Source organism: Dryobates pubescens, chromosome 4, assembly GCF_014839835.1.
Source record: "Dryobates pubescens isolate bDryPub1 chromosome 4, bDryPub1.pri, whole genome shotgun sequence".
Lineage (NCBI taxonomy): Eukaryota > Metazoa > Chordata > Aves > Piciformes > Picidae > Dryobates > Dryobates pubescens.
In genome coordinates, this window is record NC_071615.1 from 6309433 (window position 1) to 6324302 (window position 14870).

The 14870-nt window shown below is 44.0% G+C and overlaps 1 protein-coding gene across 2 annotated transcripts in view; it reads right to left on the reverse strand.

The window, feature by feature from the left end:
• The window catches only part of FAM20C (FAM20C golgi associated secretory pathway kinase), a 72892-nt gene that overhangs the window by 53087 nt on the left and 4935 nt on the right, over positions 1-14870 (reverse strand). For both annotated transcript variants that reach the window (XM_054180384.1, XM_054180383.1), the window contains one exon: positions 6392-6470. In XM_054180384.1, coding sequence (XP_054036359.1) covers positions 6392-6470 — 79 coding nt within the window. The remainder of the gene's footprint in view (positions 1-6391; positions 6471-14870) is intronic.

The window sequence follows — 14870 nt, forward strand, 5'->3', positions numbered from 1 at the left end:
CACCATCCCAGGAGGTGTTCAAGGGGGGATTGGACGTGGCACTTGGTGCCATGGTTTAGTAGTCATGAGGTTTTGGGTGACAGGTTGGGCTTGATGATCTTTGAGGTCTTTTCCAACCCTACTGATTCTATGATTCTGTGATTCTACCAGCTTATTTTGTGATTGGCACTGGGATGGGTCACATCTCTAAAGGCTGCAGGAACCAGGAGGTGCTCCTTATGGGTACCATTATTTCCACAGCAGCAAGTGTCATGAGGGATAGTGGGGGCAAAAGTTACAAGGTGGTCAGCAGTGTTTGATCAGTTAATGAAGGGGATTTCATAGGATAGGATAGCATAGGATAGCATAGGATAGCATAGGATAGAATAGAATAGAATAGAATAGAATAGAATAGAATAGAATAGAATAGAATAGAATAGAATAGAATTAACCAGGTTGGAAAAGACCTTTGAGATCATCCAGTCCAACCTATCATCCAAAACTATTTAATCAACTAAACCATGGCACCAAGCACCCCATTCCAGTCTCTTCCTAAACACCTCCAGTGATGGTGACTCCACCACCTCCCTGGGCAGCACATTCCATTGGCCAATCACTCCTTCTGTGAAGAACTTCTTCCTAATATCCAGCCTAAACCTCCCCTGGCACAGCTTGAGACTGTGTCCTCTTGTTCTAGTGCAGGTTGCCTGGGAGAAGAGACCAACCCCCTCCTGGCTACAGCCTCCCTTGAGATGATCACCTGTGATTCAAGGACACTGGATTTTGTGAGCCCCCAGAGACTTTTCTGTCCTGATGTCACAGAATCATAGAATTGTTCGGGTTGGAAGGGACCTTAAGGATCATCTAGTTCCAACCCCCCTGCCATGGGCCCGGACCCCTCGCATGAGATCAGGTTGCTGTGTTCTGGGGGGTTGCTCATCACGTCACCCTGATGCTAATTGGTTCTGTTTTCATAAAGACTAAACCACAAACTTCAGCTACTGAAAGCAACAGCTACAGGGTACTGTGACTTGTAAAAACAGAAGAAAAGGGGAAAAAAAAGGCTAAAATTATCAAGGGAAATGTAAAGTTGGAACAGAACTGGCTATTATCTGTTTCAGTCAAACGTGAGTTCACCAGACACAGCAGCGTTTCTTTGAATGGAACAAATAAACCTCCAAGATTTTATAATGAATACCCTTTCTACACTTCTACAAAGCTGTCTATAAAACTGGGAATGAGAGATGTCATTCTTAAACACATACCACAGGACACTTTTCTCACAACTCTGCTAGCAAGGTGTCATTTTCTATTCGATCCTATTTGGCTTTTCCACAAGGAACCGTAAAAACCTCTCTCAAAACCTTGGCACCAGCAGATGCAACAGGAATTCTAACACTGACTCTGCTGGAGCAAAAATCTCCTCCTTCAAGAGTAAAGTCCTGGGAGGGAAAAACACAGTGTGCTGGTTTTGTGGCTGAGCCAGCTATTTAACTCCACCAGCTAGGAGAAACAAAGGAAAACCAAATAAAAGTATAAAGTGCGTGTTCCTCTTGGACAAATAAGCCAAAACCCTTTGCAATTTATGGCTCTACACCATCCCTACCTGATAAGTCACATAGAAAGCTGTGGCTGCAGATATCAGGGATCATATAAATACATTTTATTATGCTGTGCAATGCTAGCACAGTTAGACACACTAATCATGGGAGATGGGGAGGTTGCTATTTTTTTTCCCCCTGTCCCATATGGTAATAATTTTGTGTGATTGAACTGTTATGAGCTAAATAAAACTACACATTAACTCTAAGATACATTGCAAATACACTAAATCTTCCCTGGAGTTTTAGCAAATACTTGCATTTGGAAATTAGCAAAGGAATCTACACTAGGCCAGAGGATTTATAAATAGATTTGGCTGCCTCTGCAATACTTTATGGGCAATTATTTCAGAAATGAAGATCCAGAGCCACAAATAAATAAAATAATTGCTGCTGATCAGGCTTTATTTACTGCTATCGCATTTCCCTGACTGTTAAGCTTCCCTCCTCTCATTTGCTCCACTAGCCTGAATCAATGACCAGATGAAGAGTTGTCACTTAATGCCAGACACTGAGCACAGAAGGTGCCAAAGGCTGATTCTGTTTCCCCCTTTTCCAAATCCTGCCTGGGCCATTCTGGAGCTGCCTTGCTCCCTGAATAAATTCAACATGGAATCAGGAGGCTGGGAAAGGGCACAGCACGTCAGATGTGTGTATGTTTTGCTGTGGCTCCCTGCAGAAGTCACTGCCAAAGGTCTGCATCTGGAGTATTTCCCCTTCTGCTAGCAGATGCCTGGCTGTGTCAGGGAAGAGTTCACAAGGTCTCCCCTGTGAGCTGCAATCCTGCTCAAACAGGTATCAGGTCAGTGTGGAAGATACTGAGTACAGCTATACACAGCAAAACCAGCTTTCCACATAGTTCAAATGAATCAAATCCAAGGGGAGACTGGTCTCTCTCCTTTAGGTTGGAAAAGACCTTTAAGATCATCAAGTCCAACTGTTAACCTGGCACTGTCAAGTTCACCACTAAACCATGTCCCCAAGCACCACATCTACCTATCTTTTGATGTACTTCACACCATTCAGCTTGCAGTACTTCAGATCCTGGACAGGGTAGGAAATTCTGAATTATCCAATTTTCCTTGGCATCAGGCCTGAAATCCTACTTGACACCAACCTTAGTCTCTGAAATAACAGTAGCTCAGTTCAGTTTAACATAGAGGTTGTGTTGCCCCCTGGGGTTCATGAGAAGGTTGCTTGTATGAAGAGGCTTATCAGCTCAGGAGAAAGAAAACCATCATTTCTCCTGCTGTGAAAAGCCATGGAACTGATAACACAGCAACAACTGGAAGATGTAGGATGCACCCAGGTGGAGATGCGCCTAGCTATCCACCAAGCACTTCCTCCAGTGAGCTGATCTCAGATGTAGCCACCAGGATGACATTTTATGGTTTTCAAATTAAACTATTTATAAACAAAAAACAGTCAAAAATGTCCTTCACACTGCCAGTCTCAATGACCAGAGGTGCCTGGCCCTGATCTGTGAGCCTCCTCTCCTGGAAAGGCCACATTCAACCTTGTGTCCTGTGTGCCTGTGTCCGTGGGAAGCCAGGGTACTGTGCAGAAAATGAGGGAGCAGCAGAAACATCCTGGAAGGTGTCTCAGAACTGAAGAAGATCCTACAAAAATAAGTTTCACAGCTGGAAGGTGTCCATGAACTGAACAAGATCCTACAAAAGTAAGTTTCATAGCTTTGAAACCTGATTAATTTACTCTTTTTGTTTGTTTGGTTTGGGTTAGGGGTTTTTTGTTGTTGTTGTATGGGTTTTGTTTGTTTGTTTGGGTTTTGTTTGGTTGGTTGGTTTTATTCTTGTTTGGTTGGTTTTATTCTTGTTTGGTTTTGGTTTGGTTTGTTTGTTTGTTTTTTTCCTGGCAGCCCTATGAGGAGAGGCTGAAGGAGCTGGGGTTGTTTAGCCTGGAGAAGAGGAGGCTCAGGGGAGACCTTCTTGCTCTCTACAACTACCTGAAGGGAGGTTGTAGCCAGGTGGGGTTTGGTCTCTTCTCCCAGGCAACCAGCACCAGAACAAGAGGACACAGTCTCAAGCTGCACCAGAGGAAGTTTAAGCTGGAGGTGAAGAGAAAGTTCTTCACAGAAAGAGTTATTTACTATTGGAATGTGCTGCCCAGGGAGGTGGTGGAGTCACCGTCCCTGGAGGTGTTCCAAAAAGGATTGGATGTGGCACTTGGAGCCACGGTTTAGTTAGTCATGAGGTGTTGGGTGACAGGTTGGACTTGATGATATCTGAGGTCTTCTCTCAACCTTATTGATTCTATGATTCCATGATTCTAGGCTTCTCAATGCCTGTATCAAGAAACGATGCTGCAAACCTCTCCAAGAACTTCATTAACAGCAACGGAAATAGGAAGATTTACGCTAGCCAAGCGTCTGGCTCCCTGTTCACTGTTACCAGAATGAAGACAAATCCTTGCAGACATCCTTATTCAAAACCATTAATGTGTTCAGCAATGCTCAGCAGCCTTGCCACTGCAAGGTGTGACGCCTGGGAACACAGCTGCTGAATGCTCTTAACGCTGCTTTTTCCAGCGGTGTGTGTAATGCAAAGAGCAGTGAGAAAATTAGGGTGTTGCTGCCCTTCAAATCAAGCAAAGGGAATGATTAAGACATCATCATTTTGTGTTACTGTTCTAGTGGATGATAATAATTGCTTCTGCACAGGAATGTGGCTATAGCTCTGTTGTCATCCATCATCTTGCTGAGGCTGTGTACAGCACAGGAGAACGGGTAAACTTTTGATTTGACCTCATTAGCATTCCCAGAATTACAATGTCATACCAATGATAAAGATTGAGATTATCTGCATCTGAGCAAATGGAGAGGAAAGAAATCACAGCCAGGTAAAAAGCCAACAGCATGACCACGATTCTGCCAAATAGTGGCTGCTCAAACCTGCCTGCTGCTTTCATGTGTAGGAATTGTGCCTATATGCATCATAGAATCATAGAATCAGTCAGGATTGGAAGGCACCACAAGGATCATCTAGTTCCAACCACCCTGCCATGGGCAGGGACACCTCACACTAGATCAGGCTGGCCAGAGCCTCATTCAGCCTGGGCTTAAACACCTCCAGGGATGGGGCCTCAACCACCTCCCTGGACAACCCATTCCGGGATTTCACCACTCTCACGGTGAAGAATTTCTTCCTCACATCCAGCCTGAATCTCCCCACCTCCAGCTTCATTCCATTCCCCCTAGTCCTACCACTACCAGAGATCCTGAGAAGTCCCTCCCCAGCCTTCTTGTAGCCCCCCTTCAGATACTGGAAGGCCACAATAAGGTCACCTCGGAGCCTTCTTTTCTCCAGACTGAACAGCCCCAACTCTTTCAGTCTGTCCTCACAGAAGAGGTGCTCCAGTCCTCTGATCAAACTTATAATACAGGGCATGGACCCATGCAGGGCTGATCTGCGTGAGCATTCAGGGAAAGGGCAGAGAGAGGAAGGGAAGATCCCCTCTGGAGTATATCCCCTCTGAAACTGCCTTCCCTTTGAGTTGGCTGTGTTATGTGTGCTTCCTCCGACCTCTCCCAGCCAATCAGTGATCCTCTAGCAACATGGAGAAATTTGTGTGCAATTTGGGAAGAAAAACACAGAAGCACCTGGCCTTTGCACAAATGCCTTTTGCTGCCTGGAAGTCCACAGGATTTCCTGGTGATTCCCAGGACAAATGAATGTAAGGAGGGTTCCTGCTCAAACTTAGGCTGAAGTAAAGTGAGACCAATGATTTGGCCCCTCTGGCAGCCAAGCAAGATCAAGGCAAATCTGTATTTGTCTGAGGTGAATCTATGGCAAAATGTAGAGTGAAACAGGGAATTTCTCAGTCTGCAGTCAGTAGTGGAGCCCTGTGAGCTGTGCTCCCCACTACAGCTGTAAAGCAATGCCAACACATATTCCAAACTGCTTGTTCTCAGTTACTCTAGTCTTTTATGGACCATCTTAAAGGAAATTAACAGAACTTCCCTACAGTGGGAACAAAAGAAGGAAATGAATTTATTATGCCAGTGGTACCCTTGGCACAGATACTGAGTAGCTTCATTACACATTTTAAAGCCCTGAGTGTCTTTGCTAAACCCTCTACAGTAAGTAGAAAGTCATTTTCCTTATTACAACACAAACATACAGGTCAGGATTCAGAACTCATTTACATCTCCTTTGTATCTGAGTAACTTTCCTCATCTCCATGGGATCTGGGCAGGCACAAATCAAGGCTGCATTATCCTAGTCTTTCCCTTTCCCTCTCGACTATCTTGCAGTATCACTCTCAGATAAACTCAGGTTCACAGAGTCAGCATAGGCACAGCCAAATAACTAACACAACCCTCTAATACAAACAACAATAAATCAACAGATTAAATTATAATTTATCAGACAATTACTGTTTAGCTCTTCCCAAGGCTGTTCTGGACCATCTCTCCTGTCTGGCCACAGTCCAGAGGAGCAGCAACACTAGATAAAGCTCAGCTCTGAGGAGTAAGCTTACATGAGAAAGACATGCTGGAAACATCCTGTATTTATGAAGAGAGATTTCAAAGAGATCAGAGAGAATAAAATTCCTGAGAAGACTGTAATGTGCCTGAGGCCCCCTCAGCATCTCCTCCAATGACCAGTCTAAGCAGGGCAAAGTTTCAACAGACCCCAAAGCTCTACATTTGGCAGCAAGCCTTGGGAACCAGACGCATTAACCTTGAGAGATAGCGCAGCAAACTTTTAATGGCTCAGAAAATAGCAACAGGCTATTGCATCACAATTTCACTTTCCAGCACAGACTTTTTGGTTTGGTTTTTTTTTACTTACTTCATTGGCTTGAACAATGCCTGCCCATAGTTCTGGAACGTCATGATCAGCTTCAGCTGGGTGCCTCCTGATTTCATCGCTGTGGGAGAAAAACAAGAGGGCGTTGAAATGCTGCATGTGGATCTACTTACATCCAGCTTCCTTGAAACAGAATAATCTATCTTTTGCTCTGTGTTAGATGCAGCACTGTGGTATCTGAGCACCAAGCAGGGTAATCCTAACTGGGCAACAGCTTATTCAGCGGGTGCAGAGTGCAGGGGAGGGCTTTCAGCTGCTAACCAGGGCTGAAACCAGACTGTACTCCCTGATACGTCTTTGTCTTCTTGAATTGGCCACAACGGGCTCCAAAACCACCCTAACTGAACAGCATGCATAGGAATAGACCAATGGAGTCCCGTTTTCTCCATCTTCAATTGCTTTCACAGCTCATTTTTATAAGGAACACACATGGGGAGAAGAGATGGGATGCTTTCGAAGATAACTACAGCTGGGACGTACAGTTCAATGCACAGCAGACAGCTCCTTAATTAAAAGTATGAGCAGATAGTACAGCAATCTCTGATCTCAGCTGTGATTTTAATTGTTGCTGAGCAGTGGAGATATGTAAATTCATCTCCTCTATGCACAATGGATATGTATCCAAGCCCATCCATTAATTTCAACGGATCCCAAGGTGGCTCATCCAGGAGAGAAGCAGAGCCGTGCAGTGGGGCTCTGGCTCTGCTGGAAGGGTGGGAGAGGGCATGGGGAAGCAGCAGGATCTGCAGTCTACACTGCACACTGAGGGCCATCTTTGCTCCAGTGTTATATGGGTTCTCTTCCCAGCTCAGGGCTGATGGGAATTTAAGACTGACCTTTATTCATACCAATCTGAATGTTTTGAACAATATCATTTTAATATCCAGATGGCAGTGTTTCTAAAATCAGAGCTATTAATATGTAGAGATATAAGAATTGATAAAAAGGCATTTTACCAGAACAAGAGGACACAGTCTCAAGCTGCGCCAGGGGAAGTTTAGGCTGGAGGTGAGGAGAAAGTTCTTCCCAGAAAGAGTTGTTGGCCCTTGGAATGTGCTGCCCAGGGAAGTGGTGGAGTCACCATCCCTGGAGGTGTTCAAAAAGGGATTGGATGTGGCACTTGGTGCCATGATTTAGTAGTCATGAGGTGTCGGGTGACAGGCTGGACTCGATGATCTCTGAGGTCTTTTCCAACCTTATTGATTCTACAATTCTATGATAAAAGCTACTTAAAAAAGATGCACTTTGGCGACCCATCTCAATCAAAACTGCTCTGAGGAAATGGAATTACCTATACCCTGACTCCTTAATTCTCTGCTGTGCTCAGAGGGGTAGGCCATGGCAGTCGTGTCTGTATGGATGAGTCAGTCCTTTAAAAATGCTTCCTACGAGTGATCAGATAATCAATGCCTTTCTTTACAGTTCTGAAAAAACACTCATGTCAACTGGAGGACTCTATAAATGTCAAGGTACCTTGCTCTGTAAATTTTGGCTTAGAGTTGCCCTTGTTCCACCTATGTAGCTCATACAGCTTTTTTTCTCCAACCAATGCCATTAGCTGCACCTACTTTAATTACTCATCTCAGTGCCTTGCTGCTGATAGGTCAGCAGCTCTTTTTCAGCACTTGTAACCTATATTTTTGCAACAAAATGCTATGCAAATCTGCTCAGTGTAATTATACTTCTCCTAGAATAAAATCCCTCCTGCCTTTCTGTTTTGCTGACCTCAGCCTTCTCTTGCATTTCCACTTTTCTTCCCAAAGGAACAAATAAATAATTAGAAATTAGAGGACATTAAATAATTTGCACTGAACAGGTAAAGCAGAAACATGTGTCTTTTACATATTAAACTCCCTCTCTTGCTCAGAATAGGTCAGTTGATCTGCACTGGAGGGAAGAAGGAGCAGTAAGCTTTTTCATACCTAGTCCACAGCCTGAAGACAATGAGAAACAGCAATTCTCTAGCCAAAACCCTACACATGCTGGCCGAGGACCATCACAGCCTTGTTACATGCTCTGGAAACCCTCCTGGTTAGTCTGGGCAGCAGACAGATGGAGCTGTCCTTACCTCATGCCCATTCTAAATATGGGCCATGGCCAGGACCAGTCCCCACTACTTCCCTGCTCAGCTGCTGCCAAAGGCACAGGATTTGCCCAGCTCTTTATGGCACAACCTATATTTGCATGGCCTATCTCCATACAGGCCAGAAACATCAGCCTCAGAACTGACTTCTGTCTGCCTGACACAACTCTCCCCAGCCCACCAAGCTCAACACAGCTGCATGCAGACTGCTCATACCAACTAAATGCCAGATGGTTGTTTTTTTTTTTTCTCTAAAAATGCTGTAATTTATGCTTTTTCATTCAGCTCTGAGGAGCTCAGGGCTTAGAGGTTGGCTCCCTCTCCTCTGTGAGACATCTATGCCCCAAATACAACAAAGATCCTTTAAGCCCATCAGAGAAAAGGGAAGGATAGAATCTGTTCTGAAGCATCTCTGGGAAGCCAAGCAGTGGGGAGATGGGGGGGATCACAACAATGCAAATAAGAATAAAGAATGTTCCAGCATGCCCTCTTCCAAGCACAAAGTTTCAGATGCACCAAGAAGACTGGTTTCTCAGCAAATTGAAGCCACTCAACAGACAATGAGTTTGTTAGCAGCTGAACTCAACGACGAGTGTGTCATCACCAAGCAGGCAAATGTTCGAAGAAGATTAACAATTCAGAATAATTCTTCTATGAGACACAAAGGCCTGGTTTCCTGTCAGAAGGAATTGAGCTGAACTGAGACAAAAGCATCTCCCTGGTCTTTTCAGATCCATCTTATTGTATTGCTTTAATTGGTTGCAATAGTAGCCTCAACCAAACACAAGTTTTGCTGGCACACCATCCTTCCACCCTGCTAGGAGTAAACTTTGGTTCGCCTCAAAATAGCAGATGATGTTGGTGGGAATGGTGTCCCCTTGTGGCTCACAGTTGGGCATGCTGGAAGCCACATGCATCATGGACAGCAACCCATGCCAGAGCTCCACATTGGCTTCCCCACACATCATCTGGACTTGTGTACAGATATTCCCACTCTGGCTGCTAGCTCAGCACCACAGATGCAATGGCCAAGCTGGAGGTGATTCAAAGCCACCCTCCAAATCCAGACTAGTTAGATTCTAATACTGCAGTGCCTGCACAGAGGGAAACACCTGAGTTTAGACTGTCCTTTCAAACTCAGACTCTTTATGCACCTCTAAACTAAGCAGACTTGGGAGTAGTCTAGGGTGCCCAAATCTTGGGAGTAGCAATGCCAGAAAAGAGCAGATCTCACTCAGAACTCCACATCAGATTATTTCCCATGTCCTAACTTAGCATTACATCTGTGTACTGGCTTCCCTCTCATCTTCTGAGTTGTATTCCTTCAGGAAATCCCTTTCCTGCCCAGACTTCAATTAAACACATTCCTCTGGCCATTATGGCCAAACAGCGGGAGACCCAGCATCTTCCAGAAGCTTATCTCAAACACTGCTTGCTCATCTGGAGATGCCCTTGTGCCTTCATGTACTGCCAACAGGAACATCACTGAAGAATTTATAATACTCAGAAGCAGCACATGCAATTTTCCAACTGGAGGGTGCTACACCATCACAATCTGTCACATCCATGATCAGCAAGCTTAGGTATTGTTATGGCCTTGCAACATAAGACTGTATTGACTCCAGTGGAACCACTAGTCACACTCTGAATCCATTTTTGTGTTGTTTTAGGTTTCTGAATATACTGTAACATCATGGGTCATGAACAGCTCAGTAATAGAATTTATAAACCTCCTAGCTTCCAGCAAGTACCTCAAATTAAGTCTCATACTGGCACAGTGTTAAAAACAAATCCCACTGCCCTCATTACATTCTGTCTTCAGGCAACCCAAAGCCTCTCTTTCCCCTCCCTCCACAGATGGAATGGGAAGCAGCATTAACCTTTCCTGTTAACCCAGTGCAAGGGCTTTTGGGTGTGATCAGAAATCTTCCTAACTTTAGGAGGCTTTGCAAAAAGATTCCCTGAGATATCTTTTTTTTCCTTAGTGTCTGTGGGATTAGAGTCCAAAGACTAGTGAAACAGTGGGATTCCTTCTAGTTTCTCTCATAGATTTTGGATCAAGCCTTCAAGAATCCCCACTCCATTTGTATCTGTGAGGAGCCTGTTGTCACTGTCACACTCCAAGTCTGCTGCTTCCCCTCCCTGTCCCCTCCTCAGTATAAGACCTGAGCTTTCCTCCTGATCCACAGACACAGATGATAGATATCATCTATCATCTCTCAATCATCCTGTTTTAAATGTATGCTACACAGTTTCTATCTACCATCTGGTACTAACTCCTAGTGGAGACACAACATTGCCCAAAGGGATTTGCCCCAGAGGGATCTGGAATTTGAATTGCTCTGGCTTTCTAGATTCTCTGTTTTTCTACATGGTAGTCCTCAGCCTACTGGCCTGTCTAGGCTGCATGGTCTTTGGATACAGAGTGAGAACCCCCCCCAAAAATCTCTGAACCTGGCTTTTGGTCAAAATCCAAACACCACTTAAAAAGATATTTATTTCTGCCAAGCTGATGCCTGAGAAGTGAGATCTACTCAAAGCCTTGGAGGCACTTCACATCTGAAACAGAGGACATCCAGGTCCATTTTGGTTTCTTATTTATACACCAAACTTTAACACAAACATGTTGATTAGCTTTAACAAGTAATACTCTGCCCCAGGCTAGGGACATGGCCCTGTACAAGCTGTGAGGAACATATTTCAAAACAAATTCAAACCCTCTTCATATCATAATTTGGGTTTGCTCAGTCAGTTCCACTGACTTGTTTTTCAAGGCCTTTCTTGGTTTAGTCGAGACTTCTGGAGGGAAAGAGATCTGTGGAATTATTCAGAGGCTTTGCTGCACATTTTAAGTCCCCTCCTTTCATCTGGATTCGTACATTAAATCAACTTGTTGACTCTTGGCAGATTCATTGTTTTCTTATACAGTAAATCAATGGTGCTCCATTTCATTATGCTTTTCACACATTCTCAACAGGACTTTTCCCCTTTTTTTGCATGAGATTTTTATCATTTCCTCTAGCATCTGAATTTACATTCAAGATTTAGCATCTTGCCTTTTTAATTTTTTTCTCCCCTGACTTGAAGCAGAGTCCACCTTAGTTAATTGCAGCATTTATTCACTGCGTGAGTAATCTTGCGTGCTTGCTTTCTAATTACTGCCTGTACAAACTGAAGGCACTGCAGGTTCAGAAATTAACTCAGTCAGGTAATGTTTCCAAACCTTTCCAACCAGAGAATTTACAGAATCAAAGAAATAAAACCCAGCTAATCACAGGAATTACAAAAGCCTTTTCTGCTCCCAGGCAGTCCCTCAGCACAGCTTCTCTGGACAGCAGTACAAGCAAGATCAAGACCATATTGCCTCTACAAAGCGCTGCTCTTAGACTGCTGACAGTGCTGCCACTTGTAAATATGCAAGAAAATAGCTAACTATGGTTATTTATGCATGCAGTAAACAGTTATGAAAGGCAAAGGAATTGTGCAATTGCCTGTGCATGTGCTGCTTCTGAAAACTGGGCTTCAGTGCTCAGTGGAAAACAATTCTCTCTAGGCTCCAGTTTCTGGCAAGAGGAAATTTTCAGTGAATTAAATCAAATTAAGAGCTATGCCTTTGTGCTGAACGAAATGAATAGGAAATACATATATTGATGAAGTGCACAGGATACATCATCCACTTGAAAGCTCTGGGTAACCCCGTCCTTTTCAAGGCCAGCTCTAGGTGTCACTGTGGGAACTGAATGCGATGCTCCTTCCCCAGCCATGGATTTGTTCCATTTAAACTTTAACATCAAGAAAATGTCACCTTGGTGCTCCCTGCTCTTGGGAATTGCTTCTGTCACCGTTTTCATTTTGAAATAACACTGCATGTTACAGAGACGTGTGAGCAGTTCTGCTAGATGGTAGGGGATCAATCTGGGCACCACTCTCCTCCATAAATAATGCAAGCTGAGTAGAGAAATTACAATGTGGCTAAGAAAGCTGTTTAGCTGCAGTTTGGATCTAATTACTGTAGGTATCAAGGACTCACACAGCAAATCACCTAATTCTATTAGAGCCAAAGCAAATCTGAGCACTGGGAAGAAACTGGATAAAGAAATATCCCACTTAATCTAATGCATGTAAGGCTGTGTATTTAATTGTCCTGCTTGCAAAAAAAGAAGCCTGAAGGCTGGGTATTATGAAGGGTTGCATTTATTTTACCTTTCTAACCTGGCTTCTGTGCATCTGCCTAAAAAAACAAATTGCAAAAAGCAAACTAACAAAAATTGGACATATGGGGGAAAAAAAAGCCCCAGACAAATGAGAAGATATGCAGGAATATGCAAAAGAAGGTGGCAGCCCTCTAAATGTCCTTTGGTCAAATATATTGCTCTTTATTAATCAGCTTATATGCTTTTGAATCCTGCTGCTGCTCTGCAGTAAAGCTGAAAACCTGGCAGGTGTGATTTTAAAACCCTCCCAGAATTTACAATGTAAAATAGGAGATGCTTCACTGTGTAACAATAATAATAGTGACAGCAATGATGATGATGATGATGATAATAATAATAGTAATAATAATAATAGTAATAATAATAATAATATTGTGTATTAATTATATGCTTTTTCTGCTTTGCACCCTGACAAAGCTCCTGAATCCCCACAGAGGCAGGCAGTTGATGCTACCAGCAAAATTCAGATCCTGGTATGTCTGCCTTGGCAAAAACCTCCTTCTATTGCTACAGACTTGAGTTTAGACTGGGATTTACGTGTGAGAATAATTTCCTGTCAGTTCCCACAGTGACTGATGCCTATACCAAGCATACCTCATGTTGTAGTTTATGGAAATTACGTTGCCTCATTGACAGAAACCATGGCTCTGTGTTTTTGTTAGGGGCATAAGAGGCCCTACCGTGCCCTGAAGAGCCTTGTTCAAACATTAACACTGAGACAATCCCATAGGAAACTGCTAATAACAACCATAAATCTTCTTCTGTGGTCCTGTGGCCCTTTCCCCCCATTGATGTTAAAGCTCTATCAAGATCATAATTAATGGAAACCTCATGACACATCCATATGACACACTAGGTGAAATCATAGCCCCAGGGAAGTAAATGGCAGAACTTCCACTTACGTCACTGGGCTCAGGATTTCACTCCTATTTTTTTATGATAACCATTTTGCTGCTAGGTTAATTGAAGCATAGAGAGGTTAAGCAACATGCCCAGAAGCAAAGTGAAGATCAAGCCCAGAAGTGCAAGTGAAGAGTACTAAACTATTAACTTCTCATTCCTACCGCCTTTTTTCTCCCACCAGTTTCTACATCCCTACATCAACCTTAACCATCCCACTACGCTGCAGAAGTGACAGACTTCATGACTTGAATGCTGCTGAGTTTGCTGCAAACACCCCTCAGATCCTGCATAGACACAGCTGAGCTCTAAAGTGGGAAAGCAAACAGAGATCGATGCACTTAGCAGCCATGCAGTACAGAACACTGCTTTCAGCCAATGGTTTTTGTGTAAACCTCAGTAGATGAACCAGGAGATGGGTTGGTTAAGCATCACCTCTGCACAGAACTGGAGACAGCCTAGGCACTGCCTGGTGCACAAGAAAGATCACAGCCTGCATCTAATCCTCAATGGTTGTGCTCAAAGAGTAATGACAACACATGTTACAAAGTGCTGTCTCGATCCCTATCTGCATGTGGGGATTTCAGAAATCAGTTAGTATTGAGGGAAGAGGTCAGGAAAGGTGAAGGCTGTCTCAAGGAGAAAATCACTCTGGCCATCTCCATGCAGTGCTCACCTTACCCTCCAGCACAGATCAAAGGAGCAGGGGTAGAGTCTGCTGCTACCTGCAGTGTCACATGTAATCTAGAGAAGGGAAAGCACACGGCTCAGTTGTCAAACCTGATCTCCTTACTTAAAGAATCACTCCAATCCAGAGTTTTGGGGACAGAAAGCCCATCATGGGTTAATAAACAAGCCTGTGCTTGTCATCTTTCATGAGATAAGTCATGACTGGATCCCTGAATCCAGAACATTGGATGGCACCTGGGTACCACAGACTGCTTTATTCAAAACCCAGCCCTGGCACAGCTCAGGGCAGGGCTGTGTGTACAGCCACTGAACAGCTCCATTCACGGTGGAGAAGCCCTCGTGTGGCATCCTGCATTTCACACCTACTCTATCCGGATCAGCAATGTCAGTCCACTCCTGATGACCAAGGATCTCCCTTATTTCTGCTCAGCAGCCTCTGTGATTCACAGGATGGGAAACGCAAACCTTAGGACTGCTCATGCTATTCTTGCCCAGGCCATTTCCTGCTGAGGCCAGGGGAATTTTTGCCTTGCAGGGTTAAAGACCTGCTGACCTCATCCCACAGTGCCAACAC